The 23,892-nt window shown below is 34.7% G+C and overlaps 1 protein-coding gene across 1 annotated transcript; it reads left to right on the top strand.

The window, feature by feature from the left end:
* Window positions 1-4,259: 4,259 nt before the first annotated feature.
* On the top strand, window positions 4,260-19,160 carry LOC135689242 (uncharacterized). The gene is made up of 6 exons (XM_065206401.2): window positions 4,260-4,808; window positions 11,213-11,557; window positions 14,278-14,595; window positions 16,163-16,274; window positions 16,926-17,122; window positions 17,625-19,160. The coding sequence occupies exons 1-6, from the start codon at window positions 4,736-4,738 to the stop codon at window positions 17,705-17,707; spliced, it is 1,128 nt and encodes a 375-aa protein (XP_065062473.2). The 5' UTR covers window positions 4,260-4,735; the 3' UTR covers window positions 17,708-19,160.
* The last annotated feature ends 4,732 nt before the right edge of the window (window positions 19,161-23,892 follow it).

Below are 23,892 nucleotides of genomic sequence, written 5' to 3' on the forward strand. Positions count from 1 at the left end.
ATGTTTAAAGGGCTCATCCACCCCCTGGTAGCTATTCTCGATAAGCAGATTTTTGGTAAACAAAAAATACAGCATATTCTATTCAGTTAAGTGACGAAAAATCAAAATGGTGCTTTTAGAAGTCAAGTTTCTCTGTTCTCAGTACATTTTCATTCGCTTAATTGTCAATTATTGAGATTAGAATTCGCCTTGCAAATGACACGAGCCAATCTTTAAAACGATATTTACATTTGAAATTCAGAATCACTCCTTTGAAAACTAAAAGTTGGAGCGTATGCTTTTTAACCATAGCACTGGCTTAAAGTTTGCTATAGGGTCGCTAAAAACTTTGAATGAAAACATTTTTAAAAAAAAGTCTCATGTTCATTACATACCTTGATTCCTAAAATCGGTTTATGTAAGAAAATGTGCTGGTTTCATTGTTTTCGAAAAATCTTTTCTGCATCAAAAAGCTTCCAGGGGGAAGGGAATTAAGCATTTAGATTCATTATAGAGTTTTTAATGTTATCTAAATAAAGGACATTACGAAAAAGTCTTTGATGGTACAAAATGGCTTTGAAAGACGTTTCAATGACGTTCAAAGTCATTTTTAGTAACAAAATATAACGTTATTGTTTTGCTAAGGAAGATAACTGTGCCGAAGTAATAGCTTTTTGTGTGAATGTTTATTAGCAAACAATTAATGTGGTTCCAACTCAACTTGAAATGCTTCATACTTGCATGACATCCTCGAGTGATGTCACTATATCCATTGGTGACGTCACAATTTCTTGGAATACCAGTCTCCAATGATGACGTCACAAATCATCTTCAGCTACAATTTTAAACCAGTTTTAACCGTCAACTATGTTGTTATCCCATTTCCTTGCTGTTATTCTTTTCTTGTCATTGTAATTCATTGTCCCTTATACAGTTGCCTTGAGAAGTATCAAAAACAAAGGCATCGTTTCAAATCTAATCTCTCTAATCGAATCCAAAAGCGTCGTATACTGTCGTAAATAAAATAACACAGCTATTGATAAAAGGACTCTTTAGCAATCTAGAAAGCAAAATTCATTCTTCAATGCTTCATTCAACAGTGCACTGCCAAAATATGATATCAATCCTATTTCCAGCATTTAGCTTTACACACAGAATCAATTCTATTACAGACCTTAGGACATTACAATAGTTTTCTAACACTTATTACATTACTTGCAAAGCAATGCAGTGGTGGTGTTCTTGGCGTGATAGTTGATTTTATATGAGCTCAGTTTACAATGAAGAACGAAATCATCTTTTCTCTGTTTCCAGACAGAAAGTGACTTTCCAATATCTAGTCACGTATCTAGTTGAAACAGAGGCGTATAATGCACGTGAACGTTACTTGTTGAACAGACTCTGTGCATTACTCGTCTTTGTTTGGCATGCGCCTCTCCCCAAACCTGATAATCCATCTGCTTTTCTTGTGGTCTTAATCTAAAGAAATCTATATTTTCAGACAATGTTTATGATAGCTTAGAGTGTAGATAATTGGATGGATGAAGATGAATATTTCAGGAGTAATACATACAACCTTGTTCTTTATAAGTTTAACCTAGGCTCAATTTGCCGTAGAATAAGACCAACATAAGAACATGACTAATCACAGATGAAAATAAAAAGATAAAACAATGTGTTTTCAAAGTTTCTATCGTTTGAACAAAACAGAGCAAATATTGTCACCTTAGAACGATGCTTCTAAAAATGTTAAGTAGAATAGAGCTGTTATTAAGTGGTCTTGGAAATGTTATATTGTTTGTAGTTGTAAAAAAATCCGTTCCAAGTTAAAACATCATAATTATCCAAAAAATGTGAACGTCGTGCCAAATTATTTGGTTCTTATGAACCATAAGAATGTATTGGTTTGCCTCAAAGAGCCACGAGTTTAAAACAGTCTCTTTAGATTAGTCCAAATCCCACAGCAAATCATTGCAAACTAGCTTGATAGGAATGAAGACGTCGACCGCAATTAGTACATTTTAAGCTTTGGTTATTAGTTTTAAAAATTAGAGCATCGTTAGGCAAAAGCCGTTCAGCTCCTTTGGTTGGGGGATGGTGCTGTAGAGCGAACAATCTAGCAAAGAGATAAATTTTTTCAAAATTTAATAAATGTTAAATTAACTTTTTGAGAAAGCAATTAGAAAGCTCAGAATTATCACTCAGTTTCTTAGTTTCTTGGTGTTTTTGGTGATTTTGATACTAGGTATCTCTTAAAAAGAGTCCTCACTTTATTTCATATGAACAAACCTTATAATAAACATCAGGCAAAGATTTGCCCCAAAATAAGAACAACACAAGAAACAAGGCAGGGTGCAACTCAACAAAACTTGAGAAATATAATACCAGCAAAAATTGAAGTGAAAGAATAACGACAGAAAAACAGAAAGCGATAAGCAAAATAGCATTGATTCCTTTGCAGGCACAGGTTATGTCCGGGCACTACTATGCATAGGAAATTCCATTACAAAAAAAGAAAGAAAATAAGAAACACACGAGGCTGAAATTTTGCGGAAAATTAACAAATGACAGACTGAAACAGGAGCCAAAAGTTCCTATAAAAAGCCAGTTGGGATTTGAAGGGGGGCCATTAGGGGCAGTTGTCCTTCCCTTCAACGAGTTGAAGCAAGTCTGGCGCCCCTTTGAAGAATGAGAGTCAAGTGAAAAAGTTTCTGAGACCGATAGCTTAATTAACTTCAAGGATTACCTATTGATCATGTTTTGCTAAAAGTCACGCTTTGGATGACAACATAGGTTATCCATAAAGTTGTCTTCTTGCCTTCATTCACACATTGTTCAGTTTCTTGCGCTTAAAAGTTGTCCAATCTTCATGTCATAATCAAACCAAGTAGAAGAACAATGGAGCATAATCATTTGTTTGTTGTTGCTAGGATCCTTGGTTAAAATCTTGTTTAACAATAGAGCCACACTCCAATTGAAAATTGGACCAAAACGAAAAATTTTCTGCCCCACCTCCCCCCCCCCCCCCCAAAAAAAAAATTGGATTTGCCTGTAAGGAAATATCATTCAAGTCAGCTCCTTTTGGAGAGAGCCCTAGCAGAGTTGGGCCACTATGGCGGATCAGCAAATGCTCAGCCGGAAAATCTATCTATTTAGAGAAAAATTTCAAAAAGAGGCCTTCAGTCATGCTCAGACGGTATATCATTTTTTGGCATATTTATTGTGAAAATTTCCCTAGAAAGTGAATAGAGAGCCTGCTGGCAGTGATTATTATCTAAAATTGTTGCATACAGCGTACCCTCGTCACCAATTTTTTAAAATTGTTCAGCGCCTCCACTACCAACTGCCCCGCCTCCAAATTTCCTCTGGATCTGCCCCTATATAAAGCGGGTAGGTTGAATGACCCTGTTTTGACAAGCCCGCATTGACTATAAATTTTATGTGATATGTGATATGTGATATTTTATCACCGAAGATTTAAAATTTCATTAAAGAATATAAACTCTTTTTTGTTATTATAACACTTTTTTTTCATAAGAACCAGTAAAATTAAGTTCAAGCTGACTGTTCTTAATTTTTTCGAAAATCTGAGGCTGGATTGTTCTTAATTTGTTCTTAAATTAAGAGGATGTAAGCAGTGCAATTGCTAGCTTTTTCGCTCTAAGGAGGTGTTCAGGTCTCATTTGCCAACAAATGAGTGAGACAGTCTTAATTTGCTGACAAATTTGAATATTCAACGAAAAAGCACCCACACATCGCTAAAAATCCACGATTTTGAGAAAAAATGTTGTAAGAAATTGCATTTTGCAGAAGCTCAGTCTCAGTTGTTCTTAATTTGTTCTTAACTTTCGACACATCGCTAAAAATCCACGATTTTGAGAAAAAATGTTGTAAGAAATTGCATTTTGCAGAAGCTCAGTCTCAGCTTGTTCTTAATTTGTTCTTAACTTTCGACCAGTTTTGAGGCTCGTGTTCTTATAAAATTGTTCTTATTAAACAAAAAGGAGTGTACTTCATCTTCAACTTGTAAAAAGGTTTTTCTTTGACCAACTGACAACTTCGCGACCAAGATAAATGGAGAGTGGTTGAATGTTGTCACACGTGCTCGTCAGATACCCTCTGTGAGACCCCGAGGCCGCCAGAAGTTTTGCTCGTCAGATACCCTCTGTGAGACTCAATAGAATGTAGATACCATGTTTGATTTTGTTTCATTCTACAGATAACAAACTGTTAGCTCAATCTATCGGCAGAATCACATTCCTATTATGGCTAAGCCAGGTCATAGATTTTAAATCGATAAGTTTGCCTTTTATGATTTACTGTAATCCCAGAAAAGGCATGTCTGCATTAGGTATCTTGTTGACTTTTATCCATCATTTATTTGATAGCTTTATAGAGTCCTTTTCAATGGCCACAACTTGGTTGAGTTCATGCACCTAATCTCTAGATTCTAGGGTCACGGCCTTTGGTGGCAGCTTTGTTCTTTTTTAGTAGAGTTTGTAAACAACGACGTCCAGTGGAATTGTTTCCGTCATTTTTGTGGTTCAATATTTGATTTTCTGAGAAAACCGTCATTTGTCGAGAGCAGTGTACATCTCTTCGCTGATCTGGGCAAAGACGGGCTGTGGCAATTCCGCGTGTTTATGCTCGGTAAATACACTGCAAAAAGCCGCTTTTTATGTTTACATTCTTGTCTAGTTTCCTGGTCTCTGCATATGTCATATTCATTATTCAATGAAGTTTAGCGCGCCGAATAATGGTGGTAATGCGTTGGTTTGTCCATGTGGTCCTTTTGGAGTGCTTCTTCGTTTCATTCGCTTGCAGTAAAAGTAAGTACCTCGCCACTCAGGCAGCCTGTTCGATTAATCCATTACTATAAAGAAATGTATTGAGTAAGAATAAACCTTGCATTGTCTGCTGTGTCCGAGATTATCCCGTTGATATTTTAGCCACTATTTGTTAGTAATTGAGCATTCTCAATGCAAGAATTTTACCGCAAAGGAGGCATATTGACAGCGGGTTTCAACCGAAGCAAGTGTATCGATATACAATGCAGAATGTTATTCTAGGCTCGATATTTTCAAATAGCGATATTGATGTAAACTGCAGTATTTCAATACATTGTATTTTTGTTAACAATACTTACGATTTAAACAATCTCTAGTTGTTTTTCAAGATGCAATAAAAACAGAAACAATGAACTTTTTCGAGTTATCAATCTGTTTGCCATCGCAACGAATGGTAGTGCCGTGGTTAATTTTTAACTCCTTCATCAGCGGCAAATGGGCGTCTCAGACACTCTAATGACTAAAAACTTTGTCAAATTCGTTTCGTATTTGATCAGTATCAAATTCAAGAAAAGCAACAGATACTTTTGGCATGTATGTACAAAATAGAAAATTCTAGATCGGAATCAAAATAAACACATTTCTGTTTTGGTTTCAAACACTAGAACTCATATTTTGCGAATACACGTATTTTCAAAATAAACATCCAGCTAAGTTCCATACTGCAGAATGTACAAACCTGCCTTGTTTTATCAGCTATATTTGAACAATGTGCTTTTACTGTATATATGCAGTATAAATTTGTTTATAGTATAATGTGTTACGTCCCTTCAGCCAAAGCTGCCAGTAACTAACTTGCTTATCAAATAAATTTATCTGTTCGTTTGTTTTGTGTTTATGAAATTTTAAATCATGGAGTAATAGATCACTTGGCAAAGAGAAAGTGCTCGAAATGTCGTATTTTGACACATACATTGTTTACTTATTAAATTGTCTTCATTTGGATAAAGTACCACTCGCAACTAACACATTTTAAGAGATCGAAATTGGTTGAATTTCTTCCGCATTTCATTTTCGTTTCCTACATATCTTTCACAATCTTTCGCAAATTTCACAACATATAAACTAGAATGACACTATAAAAGGTTGGCAGACCTCCAGAAAGTTTTGAATATCGTGTTGAATAAGTCGCTTTCTCAATCTAGAGAGACAAAAGGTCCAGTACATCTGAAGTCACCTGATTATTTACTTATTGTTCTTCCTCCCATCTGTAAAATTTAATTGACAAATACAGTTTTTTTATAAGAACCAGTAAATTTGGTTCAGGCTGACTGTTCTTAATTTTTTCGAAAACCTGAGACTGGATTATTCTTAATTTGTTCTTAATTTAATAGGGTGTAAGCAGTGCAATTGCTAGCCTTTTCGCTCTAGGGTTTTGTTCAGGCCTCATTTGCCAACAAAGTGAGTGAGACAACCTTCATTTGCCGAAAAGTTTTAAAATTCACCAAAAAAGCACCCACACATGGCTAAAAATCCTTGTTTTTGAGATGAAACGATGTTTAAAATTACATTTTACAGTAGCTCAGCCTTAGCTTGTTCTTATTTTGTTCTTAACTTTTTACCAATTTTTAGGCTCGTGTTCTTAAAAAATTGTTCTCATAAAAAGGAGTGTTTAAGTAATTTCTCATAAAAAATTGAAACATGTAAAGCAAAAACTAACAAAGATCTTTCAAATTTTGTCTCGTTATATTTTGAGGGTATGAGTTTAAAATACCATCCATCATTGTTAAACCACTTATGTTAATAACGTGATCGATAAAACCCTGCCACCCTACCCCTTTCAACTTAACCCTTTCATTGCATAAATCTTAAAGTGAAAGGTCCACCACCCATGCATTTTTCCTTTTCTTTCAACGCCCTTTCAATCGCTGTCGCTTAAAGAATATGATTTGTTTTCTGCAAATTCATTCAAAGCGAAATGACTTTGTTGATTTGATCCAAATTTTATGGCTGATCCTAGTCTTATGTCCATTTGTAGAATGCGATTAAAATTTCCCTGAACGCTCTTAGTACAGCTAAGTTAAAACTCCCAAATTGTAAGTCGGAAATTGACAAAGCTGCACTACACAAGAATCGCTCATATTAAAAAGGTTTTCCTTAAACAATATTTGATTGGAGTTGCATTCATACCCTGAAAGTTAGACAGTACAAAACAATGCATAGCTATGTTGTGGATTATTTTTCTTAATACGATTCTCAACTATAATCGAAAAGATGATTAAGATTAGCAAAAGAGCTTTAAAGACAAATTGTAATCATTCTTTGAATAAAAACCAAGTTGCATTGTTATTTAGTTGGCGAAATGAGTTTTGTGAAATCTGTATAAGCTAAGTATAATCTAGATTTGAAATTTGATGGTAAAAGCAGTGATTTTACAGCCCAATGACTTGCTCAAATGAATTGGATCTACGACCGTTGCCCATAAAACCATAAGCGTAATACGATGCTTTGTGCCTGTCAAATAGGCCTTAGCTGTATATTAATGATTAGGCCCTTTGGTCATACCAATATGTCATTAAATGAAAGAACTTAAGGACAATGTTAACTGTGGTTTTCAGGATAAAGTTGAAGGTATTGGTAAAACTTAATTTAAGCTTTATGCTTTTTGCATTTAATTTAAAACCTTTTACAATGACCATTAGAAAGTTATGACTAAATCGCTTTTTGTCAAATTGGAATAGTTTGTCATTTAGTAAAAAGCCTTGGAAAATATCTCTACTCACGTTGGGATTACGAACTAAAGTAATGCAATAAAGGCCTGGGACCAAGAATGTTCGTCTTACGAGCATGCGCAGTAACGATGCTTTTACATCTGTGAGCTGGATGAGAAAAATTGTAGAAAAACATAAATTTTGAAGAAGGGCAAGTGAAATATTGTTTCATCGTGTCTCAGATTTTTCGATACGGTACCTAAATGTTATCTCCCTTACAAGGGCGAACATCTTTTGTGTTGCCATCGCTCCAAAAATTGAATCAAGGACTGGAAGAAACTACGTTGTTTTAGCAAATATTTTCAAACCTGATTAAAGTAGCCTGTCTGCTTTTCTAAAGATTTTCCATTTTCATAATAATAATTAAAAAATTGTGGGTTTAGACTCGTTCGATTCTAGTCATTCCCTCGTGAAAGTTCCTATCGAGTATCTATGAAATCGATTTATGAAGCAACAAAGAAGAAAGAGCTTTCTGATCAGTACAATCGACTTAGTATCTTATAGAACCTATAGACACAAAAAAAGATAATCTTAATGATAAAATTTGATATTAGATAATATATTAACAGGCGAATGCGTAGGATCTTGATAATGTTAATTTGCTAATAAATTGTATGTTGTATAACAAGAGAAATTGAGTCATAAAATGACAGAATTTTAATCTTCGTAGTTAATTGTTTAGTAATCTTTAAAGTTCTCTAAAGAAACATTCTTAAACAGTAATTGACAATGTTGATAACATATCTGTCAGCATTTAATTTGAACAATATCAAAGAACCTGACAGTGTGTCTGAAAAGTTTGAAGATCACTCAAAAACCAATTCCGCCCAGTGAGAGGTTGAAAGTACGAATGGAAAGAATTTAGAAATTTGCTGAAAGGAGTGTACCCAGACAATTAAAGATAGCCAGAACGGTTAATTGAAAATAGACCTTTTACAAGGACCAGATAATTTCTGCAGAAGCACGATGTTTTTGTTCTTGGAAAATTTGAGTCTCGAGTGTTTTAAATTTCGCTCTTATTTCTTAATTGGTTTACTAAAACTACCTGCTATATATTCATTATCAAACTACTGAATAACAGTTTTTGCATGACATTAGCAGCACGGTCGATTTGTCGATAAAGTCTGCTCTGTTTTGCCAACATGAATGTAAAAATCGATAATTAGCATATCGAGCCTTGGTGTTCATATAATTCTTATAAAAATTAGCAACTAGATTATGGAGGGCTTAACCCCTTCTTAACAAGTGACCAATTTCCTAGCTGTTTTTTTGTCGTTCTTGAGCCGGAAATGTAATTAATTTTAAGAGACATTCTTTCTTCTGTCAATACCTATGAAAAACATGCTTTACACTGAAAAAACATGCAATTGTATTGTATTAAATTTAACAGTGAAATGTCATCTTTGATGGGTCTGTTGATTATTTCTTATTATTTTTAAGTCGATGAAAAGTTTGAAATATTTCATTTACATGTCCCAAAATCTTCAAAACAAGCGCAAGTATGTTTGGTGTGGAAATTGTTGCGGCCATGGGTGTGCCTTAAAGAAGTTGCCTTCAACACAGCGCCCCATCTAGGTTTGCAGGACAGCATCCCTGCCATTGGGTTCATGAGTGTTCGTTGAAATCATAAAGGGTTTTGAAGATAACCAGTTTGAAGTCCCAAACTGACTACACTCTCAGCAGTAAGAATGCAAAATTTATAGAAATGTCGTCTAATTTTGGTTGGAATATTTTGGTACGATAAAAAGTTATTAAAAAATTGCGTAACCTTTCACGGGTCAATTTTATTGTATTGCATTTTATTGTACTTGTCACTACCAAGCTCGGCAGGTAGTTTAAAGGACACTGAGAAGCCGGACTCATCGGGCAGTGTTCTGGTTCTTCCCCCCTATGTGACCATACCTCGTAATTCCTACGCCTGGAATTGTACAGGTATTCAAATCACAGACCCTCAGATCTGTAGTCCACGAGTATTTTTTCAACGTTAAAGAAAAATGGAAATTGCGTAACAGTTTGAAAAGTCGATAATTTCAGACAGGAGTGATGTGTTATGAACTTCTGAAAATTGAGTTATATAAGCTAAATTTTTACCTTACGACTGTACTTAAATCGACAAAATAAATTTCCTTAGTTTTCATCATCTTAAAGCAGATTAGATTTTCTCATTTCCTATGCTTGACATTTCATCAGGTTGGGAATATTTGATCACATTTGTGGATACTGCCTTTTATGTTCTTGAACATTTAAGTTACATCCTGGTATTTTCACTGCTAAACTCAGCAAACTTGCATTCCCGTATTAAACTCAGTGAGTTATATCCTTGCGATGTTGTATAATATTTGTGGTCGACAGAAAATCTGGCAGAGATAAAACTTTCTGAGACTTAATATTTCCAGAAAAGGTTTCATAATGTGATATTTATGTTATTTCAGACATAAAACCATGTTTTATCTCTCTGTGATCTTTATGAAAAGTCACTAGGGAATTGTTTATAGTCACCAGCCTACGCTAGTTTCACAATTTATAAACATTATTGTACGGGACAAAGTTTAATACTAAACAAAAAATTCACAACTCGGATATAAACTTTATTGCTCTTAAGATTATCGCAAAAATTAAAGTCAAGAATGACCAAGGTAGTTGTTCTTGAGATACCATACATTCCAAAAATAGATTGAACGTTTTCATCGACTTGAAAGCATTTTCAATATGGACTAACCTATTACCAAATAGAGGCTCCTATTTGATTTGCAAATAGGTATTTAACCTCTGTTTATGAAAATGTGGGGGCATTTGCCTCTGTGCCCCTGGTTTCTCTGGCTTTAAAGAGATTACGTTATAAATGGGTTATATGGCAAAGTTCCTGTCTTAAACCTGCCAAATACCAATTTGTGAGCAAGAGCAAAGCAAATTTGCAAAAACTAGAATGAACCCTGATATTGAATGCAAGTCAATTTGGACTGTACTATTTGAAGAAGGTTAAAATAAACATGAATTGATGCTGGAACTTTTTGTGTTTTGAGATGCTGGAACTTGTAAATTCGTAATGACTTTGCAGATGGTTCCACAAAGAAACAATTAAGTTTTCGGGCACCATATTATTTTTGATACTTATTCTAAAGGTACACATAGATACATATAAAGTGCATAAGGTCATTTCAGGGTCAAAGGTTCTTATTTCATGGGGGGAATTTTCCCTTCATTTGGGAGCAGGTGGGGTGCTAAAATAGCAAAATATTTTAAAAAGGGATCTCAATTCAATTTTTTATCCGAGGCACGAAATTGTTAGGTTCTTGACAATACAGATTTTTGGGTTATTGTCAGGCACAAACAATACAAGGGGCTTAATCAAAGAACGCCACTATGGAGGTTCTTTAATTCATAGGTCCTCATTCTTGGAGATATACTGTAATTACATCTTTTATCTCAGAAATGCATCTCAAAAGTCATCCATAGATGCATAATTAATTCAAAGTTCTCATAATAGATAAGTATTTCGAAAATTTTGTATAACGAATAATAATTCGCCTGCCACTCTTGTGATCACAGAAAATTCCATGATGCAATCTCTAAAATTGCCTCATGCTGGTGTGTATTAGTAAAAAAGGTATTATTTTCAATATTATTTCTCGTAGCATCTTCCTGAAACTGACATGCAGCTTTTTTGTTTTTCAGCCATCAACTTTGAACTTCAGGGAGAGCAAGGCAGTTTCACAAGCCCGAACTACCCTTCAACCTATCCAGTCAATGTGACGGTTCTATGGGTGATCAGTGCACCTCAAGGCACAGTTATAAAACTGAACTTTACAGAATTCAAAATAGAGACAAACAAAAAATGTTTATATGACTATGTATTCATAGCAAATGCCGATGGAGACCGGACTAAAAGGTATTGCGGAGAGCGGCTCCCTCCCGGGTACACTTCGGACAATAACAAGGTTTTGGTAACTTTCGTTTCTGATAAGACTACTGCAAATAAAGGGTTCCGCGCCAGATGGAAAGCATATCCTTTAAAAGGAGGTGAGTTGTGAGATTAGTGTTATACTTTGGGTATTATAAGTTTGCCACTGCATTCTCGATACTAAATTATCACAAGCAAACGGGCGCCAACAAATGGGGGGCGCTTGTCCGTTGTGTTTCCAAAAAAGTTGCTCGAGTATTGTTTTTTTACCCGATTTGCTGTAAATTTTTAAGATATTTTCAATTCTATGGAGGTGCAGCTGAACCCCACCCCCGCCGAGTAAGCCTATCATAGCTTGAGCAAATTTTGAAATTGCAATGTCAAACAACCATATTTAATAGTTAAAGTACCTCTTCGTCGGACGCTACCCAGAATGTGAATTATTGATAACATGAGTCAAGTGTCGTTTCCTGGTACTTGACTGCTAGAAAAGTATGCTGTATTCGATTGGCTCTTTTTCGACCAATCGGTATCTACTAACCCTTCAGACAGCTGACGATTCCGGTGCGAAAGGCGAACTCTCGGGTTTTTGTTTCGATGAAGGTAGTGTACAGCTCTAGGGTTCCGCATTTTCGTAACCCTATCTTCTGTACCACATTTTTACACCTTGCAGTACCAATGGCTTTTTTAACATTTTTAAGATTGTCTCGCCTTGCAATCATTTGGTGAGTTTGTGGTTGATTAAAATTTTTTTACAAGGAGACCTCTTATCTACAAGATATCTTTATTTACGTAGGTTTAGATAACGCCTGTCTGATAACGTGCGTAAGGGTACTTATTGCTCAGCCAAATTGTGGTACAGTAGCAATTCTGAAAGTAAGAGGTGTACAATGAAAATTCAGATTATTGCCCATTTATCGAATGCTCTTTCTCGTTTTCATGCTGTGTGCTGCAGTCATATTGAGGCTTAGAAAACGCCTTAACTTCCTCCGGATGAAATTTTCCTCGAAATGCATCCTTGTATCTTTTGAAAAGAAGTTTCTTAGAAATGCAATTTTCTATTGGTTAGTCTTTAATCTTGTCCAGGGAAGAAGAAAAGTTAAAGCACAACTTTAAATTTCTCTCACTTTCTTTACTCTTGTCAAGTTATGCATTTGTCTTCCTCAAAACTACTTCATTCTTTGATAACATTCCTCCTGTTCTCAACCGTGGAACTGTAGTGTGTTCTCGACTTGTCATAAGGTTAAGGATCTATGCTGGAAGCATTGTGACTTGGTTTTAGGGTATATGCAAAAGAGCAAAGGAGGGACTACTAAAATATCGAAATGAATAATACTGAAATTCGTGAAAAATATTTTTACAGTACAAGTCTTCTTTTTCAATGTTGCAATGCTTGTTCGATTAGTTTAATAACAATTGGTTTGGTTGTTAAGTGTACGCTTGCGGGCTATCATTTGCATTAAGGCCTACATGAGGGTTATCAACTCGATGCAATGGGAAACGTTTGAAAAAGAGGGCGACTAGGCCGTAAATTTGAAACATTCTGAAAAATTGGAAAAAGATTTCAGTCTCGTCTTCAGCGATATAGTTTAGTTTATCCTTCATTGACTGCCTAGGTAGATAATTTATGAGTAGTTAAGTTTGTATTTATGAAACTACAGATATTTCAAGGAGTGCTATCAAATTCTGGTGACTAAAATTACGTTCTTCTAAGGAAATTGACCATCTTCAATTGCCCTGGAAGGCATGACTTTAATATCAGAGGACTATTAGACAAACACAGTCTTTTCTGTATGCTGAAAAATCATTCTGCGATTTCGGGAAATAATGCGTAAATACAATTTTCGTAAATACATGGCTGGTGCTCCCTTATACTTCCATTTGCATAACAAAATACTTTTTTAATCGTTATGTACTTGGCCTGCCTAAATTACTTATATTCTGCGGTCAATGCTTGCCAGCTCGAACAATAAAAAACTTAATAAAACTTAAGTGACCTAAGAGATAATTTTACGAAAACATTTATGCCCTGGCTGTCGGCTGGGTCACGTCCAGTATTTTGAATTCCCATGCCGTCATCAACAATCTTTTATAGTATAACAACTAATCTTTTATTAAATAATCCATTTTGAAAAGGCATAAGTTGTTATTTATAAAGATACAACTTAAATAGAATGTAAGGAAAATTTGATTCATTAATACTTTAGCTATATGTCTGAGTCCGAAGGTACTATTTTTGATTAATCGAAATTTGAAGATAAACACCTTCAGAAAAGTATCTGAAAGAAAATTTTTATTAATTTACCCATTAATTATATTGCTTTAGCAGCATTTGTCATTCCTTTGTTTGCTTTTATTTACATAAGTTAGTGCCATCTTTCTATTCCCTATACCTTTTTTCAAATACTCTACATCATGCCGTAGTTCCGGGCGTAATGCACTTTTAGGGCACCGTAGGTTTATAACTATGGGCCTCCTTTAAAGATTTTCATGTTTTTAAGACTGCTCAAGTTCACATTGCGTGCAAAATTTCTAAAAGATCTCTATAGACAGGGAAATTGTCGTGAAAAAGTAAGCAAGTGTCTAATATCAAATCTGAATTCAGAGTATTGTTGTATATCGATAACTGATTGATTTTCCGAGATGGGCCCAAAAAATATTTTCTGGAAGTCACGTGATCGATGACGTCAATAATTGCTTTTGGTCATATATAACTTTTGAAATATTATGCTTATGATAGTAAAAGTAGTCAATATTTCTTCAGCTAATACAGGCCTTTCATTTGGTACATAAAAAACCATGGTAATTTTTATCCGATATTTTTATCCGCACATTTTAGGTCGAACAACACCATCATTTGCCACGCCACCACCAGCTAAATGTTATACACAAGTAACCATAACAATGAAAGAAAAAGGTTGCAAAGAGACTCTAAAGACAGCTGTAGTGACAACAGGGGTCTCATGTAGCTGTTCATCTCCAACGAAAACGACAGTAGTTAAAAAGGTATATGCCACACCTTCAACCAGTGCACCACCAAACATAGGCACAACATCCTACGCTGCAACACACGTTCTTGGAGAGAAAATTTCTAATGAGATATCAAAGAATGATTCAGAAACGAGCTGCTCGCCAGGATCTCAAAAATATGAAAAAGGTTTGAATTTTATTCTATTCTGTTTCATGTTTTCCATATTCCTAGCATCAAAACGAAGTCAATTTGAAAACTGTGGTAATTGTTTCATCTAAAGATTTGCTGATTAGCTGTTGTTATCTTCTGAGTGTCCAGTTACAGTAGAAACCCGCATAAAAGAACCTAGGTTTTTCTCTGGCAGCCTGAATAGGTTCTTAATTAACAGGCTGCTATTCTAAATTCCAATCTAAAAGGGTCTTAACAAGGTTCTTATATACGTACAGGCCTTGCACGCATTAACAATTTTTTCCACCGCAAGAATTTCAATGGACACACCTAAACCAACTCTTTTTATGTTAAATTTCAACCAATCAAATGAATTTGTGTTGTTTGATTAACCAATTAGAATTCAACAAACCATAACCTGGTTTACTCTAAAAGCCCTTTTCTCTTATATATATTTATAAGAACCTTTTCAAATTTCAGCCTCCTGGGGGTTCTTAATTATGGGGTTTTAAAGGTTAAATTTCAGCCTCGATGTTCATATAAAAACAAGTTCTTTATGCGGGCTGCTACTGTACTCAACCATTTTCCCTTTTCTGTCACATAAGCAGAAACTTACTCAAAAGGTCCCTGTTAAACACGGAATGTGGAATCCGGAATTCGTGATAATTATCTTTGTTGTAATAGTCAAGATATGTAGACAAAATGACAGAATTTTCAGTGTTTTGAATTATTATGTTAGGTCAAAACACAGTAAAAATAACAATCCTCAAGCAAAGTGTTCTCCTGAACATTAATTTAATTAAATGCTCGTTGTTAGAAGCAAGATACAGCTTTATCTTTATTTTGTCTTTAGTTAATTAGACATAAATGCCTCTCCATACAAGTGTCTTCATTTTTAAAGTAGTTTTCTATGCCAATACCTCACGAATTTAATCTTGATAAGGAAAGCCACGAGCCCGAGAATAAACATCGCGCAGACCATCTGCTTTATTCGAGACATCGTGATTTTTATCTAGATTACTAGTCGCCTTTTAAATTTTTTTTTGCATTCTTCAAAAAAAGCTTACCTCACATGACGAAATGATGATTGCTGATATTTAGATGGCAGCTTTGTTCAAGATATTTGGATCAACGTTTTATAGAGATATTTGGATATAAGATTTTATCAGACCTCAGGCATCTTGAAACTCAAAGTGGAGAGGCCTAAAGCCTGAAGAAATAATAGGAACAGAAATCTCTCGAATCGTGTGGAAATACAGAAAATTTAATGAGCAATAAGTGTAGACACTGGAGCCTACCCTTAACAATCATCCAAGGGGGTCCACCGCCATTTCTGCTATTTTAACAGCCTCCCTCCAAAGAATCGCTAAAAATTCTTTGAACAAACAACTGAACCAAGAGTTTTAAAGATTCAAGAATAGGCTAGAACTGCCCCAGGATTTTGACTGCTCGGAATGCTTTCTACAATGGTATACACGACTCAACAGCATTTTTGATAATATCTTAAGTTATTCCCTACCAGCTAGCTGACTCCAAATCGCTAGTTGACAGATTTGAAGTTTATTGAATATTATTTATTTTTCAGAATTCAAAGGAGAAAAGAATGAGGCATTAGTAATTTGGTTGGGAGCCCTTGTGGCTGCGTTCTTCTTCACTGACGTCCTTCTCTTATTCCTTTGGTGCCGTTTGAATAAAAGGTAACTTTTGTTTGTTTACCATGTTGCAAAGCAGGCCCAAGCAAATTGCTTCTACTTTTCAGAGCATTATTGTGAGAAATTTCTATATGCTGGTGGCTCAAATTCGGTACTACAGATACAAGATAAGAAAAACAACGATATATTGTTTAGGCTCCAATTCTAATTCCAATAGAGGATTGTATAATTTCGATCAATTATAACGTAAATTTTAGTTTAGGTTCCAACTTCGACCCGTTCTAATATATCTTCTCTAATCAGTGGCGGCGCCAAGGGGTGGCATGGGGGGTAATCACCCCCCCCCCCCACTTTTGTCGAATCATGTCCTACATATTTCGTCTAAAAACGGATTAAAAAGCACTAGATAGGGGTAGATCATATTTCCTAAGAAAATTTGACCTGATACAAAGCACTGAAGCGAGGAAAAAAGGTCGTGGTCTCATGGGCAACACCCATTACCCTCCCACTCTCTGCAGTAGCTGGCGCCGCCACCGTCTCTAATCACATTTGAATCTAATTTTTAAAGCATACGTCAACGTGTACATTAAGTGACTACAACAGCAACAATTAAGGAGTAAGTCCTACCATACAGTTTCTTACAACTATCAATGAATTCAAATATTTTGAAATTGAATTATATGTTTTTCTTTTAAGGAGAAGTCAAAGCCGTAATAGGCCATGTCAATCTGAAGTATCTGCGGTGGAGTTGAAAATTGTTGGCGGAAAGGTGACTTCACCGTCCAGATCAAAACCACGGAGAGTAAAAGTGTGTGAAAAGAAGAGGGCAAGAAAGAGTCCGTCACACAATCGCCGGTTGATTGATACGAATGGAAATTCTAGCAGGGATAAAGGTTTGTTGAAACACTTCTCTACCTTTATCTGATGAAATGAATAACGCCCAATTCAGCGGTTGGATTATCGTGCTTACAAGGTATGGGATTATGAACTTTCCCAGTACCTTAAAGATAACATACAATATCTTCTGCATGGTTGATGCGATCGTAGCATCCTAATGTTTCGCTTCTTGTCGCATCAATTATAACGATGAAGTCAGATGCAGTCATCTTTACAACATTATAGGAAGCTTCGAAAACCTAAAGAGTCTATTGGGGGAGGAGATTTTGACTCTTCAATAACAAGGCATTGGACTTTTTTATGGACATTGTCGTAGTCATGGTATCGTTATAAACTTTGGTCAGTGACGGTCTCAAAAGGTTATGGATCGTGCTAACTAAATAGTCTTTCTAGCTACGAGATATTACATCTTGAGAAACTATAATCATAAAAGCCTTATATCATACCAGACATATCGTAAATCCACGATATTCGTTAAGGGTTCTCGTTTTATTTAAGGTACTAGCGGGATATTAAAAGGGAAACATTCCATACTGTCACAGGATCACTCTCGGTTTGTGTCTAGTGCACATGCGCAATGAAACAGAATGTGAGATCTCCTTCGTGCAGCTAGACTGCATGCAATACAAATTCATGAAAACCAAGGTTTTCATTGAGATGCCTCGGTTGGCCAGCCGAAAACGAGGAAAGATGCCACTCAAAGACCTGTTCCAAGTGACATTGCTTTCTTGCACTGTCAACAGAAACATTTAGAACTGGGTGCATGAATCCTCAAGCACTGTTCTGTGCAATTCATAACATTGCTCCTCCATTTTACATTCGTTTGTTGCAGCATTGAGCAGATTTTGTTAGTCTTTCGTGTACTCACAAATTGAATAATAGTTATGAAAAATATGGGAGCCACACCTCGTTGGCACCATTTGAATTTTAGTGAATTTTAGTGCTATGTAAGTAATACCGCTCTTTGGAGGCAAGTCTAAAAAATGACCTGATCATTCCTTGCTCAGTACATGTTCATCGATTTGTAAAGTATGTAATGCAGAACCTGTTGACGTAAGTTGAGACACGAACCCTCCTATAACCAATTTAAGTACCGCCACTAGAAGAGAGTGTTCTTGGCACAGATGTTATAAGCGCAAGTTCTATGACCAAGTTATCTAATTTCCCACTTTCCTCTGAGCAGTCGTTAGAGGACTGAAACAAGCTTTGAGGACACAAGCTCCTGTTAACTCAAACTGTATTTTATGCTTTATGAATCTTAATGGTCAGATTCCCAAATAACGTTCGTTAACTCTAAGAATTGTAGTCATTCAATAGGAGGATCGAGATATCCTTTTTTAGTATACTGTAGTAAACTGTAGTTTGGCTATAGATATTGTAGTAAACTATGGTATACTGTATACCTTCAAGATATACATACCTTAGAACAGTGTTATTTTCTTTAAAACTGTAGCTTTGTGATGTTCTTTAAAAAATCAAGCCCTAACCCTAACCCTAACCTAGGGTTATGCCTTGGGATGTTCCTATCAATGAGGTAGCCGAAACTATCGAAGGTTTCCCAAATTTATTTTTAATTTACTAGCTAAGGGGCGCCAATTAGAAACCTAAGAGACATTGATCGAACAAATTTAAACTTTTCCAAAGATTGAAAAACATTTCCAGCTGCGTGATTGTCTTACAGATTAAAAAATCTTGGATTACACGTTTCCTTTTAAAGTTAGTCTCCATAGCAAAATAATACTGTTTTTTGCTTAACTTTTTGTTGGATGATAGTTGAGAGTGCAATGCTGCAGTTGCTTTATAAAAGAGTTACCAAAAGTAGAAGTTTGTTTGCAATTTTTTGGTTATTGCATTTCATAAATTATTTGATAATCGTCCATTCCTGTCAAATCAAAAGGATCCATTATCCATTTCACTTTTTTGTTCTGTTTTCGAAGTATTTATGCTAATAGATAAGGTTTGTACATGAAATGTGTTTATAAAATTACCTTTGTTAATTTAAAATGTGTTGTGATGACTTGTGATGTTGCATGACTCATTGTACGGAAAAATATTCTCAAACTTGAACTTCTCACACAAAGGCGAATCAGACAGGGCTGTATTCACATCAAGGAAAACTTAGCACTGTGTCCAGGGCCCTTATGTCAGCAGGACTTCGAGTTTTCTGCCATAGTCAGATGTTCTAGGAAAGGATTTTTAATACTTGAAAAAACACACTTTTTAAAGAAATATATTTCAGTTCAGCCTCGTAGCTAGTCATAACAATTTTCACATTATCAGGTATAAAGGTCAATTTATTAGCCCCAATCATAGTAGCAAAGGCTTCTAAATTGTACCAAATATTTCGAAGAAATTGTGATTCCTGGAGAATTTTATTTCTTAAAAGAAAGCTAATTTGAATAAGTTAGGACCTATGAAGAGTCAATCTTTCCATCTGTCAATCTCAATAGGCATACAAAATGCAGAAGTCCTCATTAGCGCCGTAAAGTGTCCTAATGAGGATCTATCATTCTTAGCATTCATTTTGAAGGCAAAAAAAGGAAAGGAAAAGATGCATGATTTTTTCGAAAAAAAGTAAGGCTATAGGCTTAGAAAAAGAGAAATTTTATTGCGGGGAATTTAGGAGCTAAAACAATCTGAAATAGGTTGGATTGCAGACCTAAAGAGTCCTCATGAGGATCTATCATTCTTAGCATTCATTTTGAAGGCAAAATAGAAAAGGAAAAGATACATAATTTTTTCGAAAAAAAGTAAGGCTATAGGCTTAGAAAAAAAGCAATTTTATTCAGGGGAATTTAGGAGCTAAAACAATCTGAAACAGGTTGGATTGCAGACGTAAAGAGTCCTAATGAGGATCTATCATTCTTAGCATTCATTCTGAAGGCAAAATAGAAAAGGAAAAGATACATAATTTTTTTGAAAAAAGTAAGGCTAAAGGCTTAGAAAAGATGCAATTTTATGGAGGGAAATTTAGGAGCTAAAACAATTTGAAATAGGTTGGATTGCAGACCTAAAGAGTCCTATTAAGGATCTATCATTCTTAGCATTAATTTTGAAGGCAAAATAGAAAAGGAAAGATCAGAATTTTTTTTGAAAAAAAGTAAGGCTAAAGGCTTACAAAAAAAGCAATTTTATTGAGGGGAATTTAGAAGCTAAAACAATCTGAAAAAGGTTGGATTGCAGACCTAAAGAGTCCTAATGAGGATCTATCTTCTTAGCATTAATTTTGAAGGCAAAATAGAAAAGGAAAAGATACAAAAATTTTTCGAAAAAAAGTAAGGCTATAGGCTAAGAAAAAATGCAATTTTATGGGGGGGAATTTAGATACTAAAACAATCTGAAATAGGTTGAATTGCAGACCTAAAGAGTCCTAATGAGGATCTATCAATCTTAGCATTAATTTCGAAGGCAAAATAGAAAAGGAAAAGATACATAATTTTTTCGAAAAAAAGTAAGGCTATAGGCTTAGAAAAAAGGCAATTTTATTGAGGGGAATTTAGGAGCTAAAACAATCTGAAATAGGTTGGATTGCAGACCTAAAGAGTCCTATTAAGGATCTATCATTCTTAGCATTTATTTGAAGGCAAAATAGAAAAGGAAAAGATACATAATTTTTTCGAAAAAAAATAAGGCTATAGGCTTAGAAAAAATGCAATTTTTGGAGGGGAATTTAGAAGCTAAACAAATCTGAAATAGGCTGGATTGCAGACCAAAAGAGTCCTAATGAGGGTCTATCATTCTTAGCATTAATTTTGAAGGCAAAAAAGAAAAGGAAAAGATACATAATTTTTTCGAAAAAAAGTAAGGCTATAGGCTTAGAAAAAAGGCAATTTTATTCGGGGGAATTTAGGAGCTAAAACAATCTGAAATAGGTTGGATTGCAGACCTAAAGTGTCCTAATGAGGATGTATCATTCTTAGCATTCATTTTGAAGGCAAAATAGAAAAGGAAAAGATACAAAAATTTTTCGAAAAAAAGTAAGGCTATAGGCTAAGAAAAAATGCAGTTTTATGGAGGGGAATTTAGAAGCTAAAAAAATCTGAAAGAGGTTGGATTGCAGACCAAAAGAGTCCTAATGAGGATCTATCATTCTTAGCATTAATTTTGAAGGCAATAAAGAAAAGGAAAAGATACATAATTTTTTCGAAAAAAAGTAAGGCTACAGGCAATTTTATTCGGGGGAATTTAGGAGCTAAAACAATCTGAAATAGGTCGGATTGCAGACCTAAAGTGTCCTAATGAGGATCTATCATTCTTAGCATTCATTTGAAGGCAAAATAGAAAAGGAAAAGATACATAATTTTTTCGAAAAAAAGTAAGGCTATAGGCTTAGAAAAAAAGCAATTTTATTGCGGGGAATTTAGGAGCTAAAACAATCTGAAATAGGTTGGATTGCAGACCTAAAGAGTCCTCATGAGGATCTATCATTCTTAGCATTCATTTTGAAGGCAAAATAGAAAAGGAAAAGATACATAATTTTTTCGAAAAAAAGTAAGGCTATAGGCTTAGAAAAAAAGCAATTTTATTCAGGGGAATTTAGGAGCTAAAACAATCTGAAACAGGTTGGATTGCAGACGTAAAGAGTCCTAATGAGGATCTATCATTCTTAGCATTAATTTTGAAGGCAAAATAGAAAAGGAAAAGATAAATAATTTTTTCGAAAAAAAGTAAGGCTATAGGCTTAGAAAAAAGGCAATTTTATTGAGGGGAATTTAGGAGCTAAAACAATCTGAAATAGATTGGATTGCAGACCTAAAGAGTCCTATTAAGGATCTATCATTCTTAGCATTAATTTTGAAGGCAAAATAGAAAAGGAAAGATCAGAATTTTTTTTGAAAAAAAGTAAGGCTAAAGGCTTACAAAAAAGCAATTTTATTGAGGGGAATTTAGAAGCTAAAACAATCTGAAAAAGGTTGGATTGCAGACCTAAAGAGTCCTAATGAGGATCTATCTTCTTAGCATTAATTTTGAAGGCAAAATAGAAAAGGAAAAGATACAAAAATTTTTCGAAAAAAAGTAAGGCTATAGGCTAAGAAAAAATGCAATTTTATGGGGGGGAATTTAGATACTAAAACAATCTGAAATAGGTTGAATTGCAGACCTAAAGAGTCCTAATGAGGATCTATCAATCTTAGCATTAATTTCGAAGGCAAAATAGAAAAGGAAAAGATACATAATTTTTTCGAAAAAAAGTAAGGCTATAGGCTTAGAAAAAAGGCAATTTTATTGAGGGGAATTTAGGAGCTAAAACAATCTGAAATAGGTTGGATTGCAGACCTAAAGAGTCCTATTAAGGATCTATCATTCTTAGCATTTATTTGAAGGCAAAATAGAAAAGGAAAAGATACATAATTTTTTCGAAAAAAAATAAGGCTATAGGCTTAGAAAAAATGCAATTTTTGGAGGGGAATTTAGAAGCTAAACAAATCTGAAATAGGCTGGATTGCAGACCAAAAGAGTCCTAATGAGGGTCTATCATTCTTAGCATTAATTTTGAAGGCAAAAAAGAAAAGGAAAAGATACATAATTTTTTCGAAAAAAAGTAAGGCTATAGGCTTAGAAAAAAGGCAATTTTATTCGGGGGAATTTAGGAGCTAAAACAATCTGAAATAGGTTGGATTGCAGACCTAAAGTGTCCTAATGAGGATGTATCATTCTTAGCATTCATTTTGAAGGCAAAATAGAAAAGGAAAAGATACAAAAATTTTTCGAAAAAAAGTAAGGCTATAGGCTAAGAAAAAATGCAGTTTTATGGAGGGGAATTTAGAAGCTAAAAAAATCTGAAAGAGGTTGGATTGCAGACCAAAAGAGTCCTAATGAGGATCTATCATTCTTAGCATTAATTTTGAAGGCAATAAAGAAAAGGAAAAGATACATAATTTTTTCGAAAAAAAGTAAGGCTACAGGCAATTTTATTCGGGGGAATTTAGGAGCTAAAACAATCTGAAATAGGTCGGATTGCAGACCTAAAGTGTCCTAATGAGGATCTATCATTCTTAGCATTCATTTGAAGGCAAAATAGAAAAGGAAAAGATACATAATTTTTTCGAAAAAAAGTAAGGCTATAGGCTTAGAAAAAAAGCAATTTTATTGCGGGGAATTTAGGAGCTAAAACAATCTGAAATAGGTTGGATTGCAGACCAAAAGAGTCCTCATGAGGAGTTATCATTCTTAGCATTAATTTTGAAGGCAAAATAGAAAAGGAAAAGATACATATATTTTTTTCGAAAAAAAGTAAGGCTATAGGCTTAGAAAAAAAGCAATTTTATTCAGGGGAATTTAGGAGCTAAAACAATCTGAAACAGGTTGGATTGCAGACGTAAAGAGTCCTAATGAGGATCTATCATTCTTAGCATTCATTCTGAAGGCAAAATAGAAAAGGAAAAGATACATAATTTTTTCGAAAAAAAGTAAGGCTATAGGCTTAGAAAAAAGGCAATTTTATTGAGGGGAATATAGGAGCTAAAACTATCTGAAATAGGTTGGATTGCAGACCTAAAGAGTCCTAATGAGGATCTATCATTCTTAGCATTCATTTGAAGGCAAAATAGAAAAGGAAAAGATACATAATTTTTTCGAAAAAAAGTAAGGCTATAGGCTTAGAAAAAAAGCAATTTTATTGAGGGGAATTTAGAAGCTAAAGCAATCTGAAATAGGTTGAATTGCAGACCTAAAGAGTCCTATAGAGGATGTATCATTCTTAGCATTAATTTTGAAGGCAAAATAGAAAAGGAAAAGATACAAAAATTTTTCGAAAAAAAGTAAG

The sequence above is a fragment of the Rhopilema esculentum genome, chromosome 9, assembly GCF_057945365.1.
Source record: "Rhopilema esculentum isolate cy_ngs chromosome 9, ASM5794536v1, whole genome shotgun sequence".
Lineage (NCBI taxonomy): Eukaryota > Metazoa > Cnidaria > Scyphozoa > Rhizostomeae > Rhizostomatidae > Rhopilema > Rhopilema esculentum.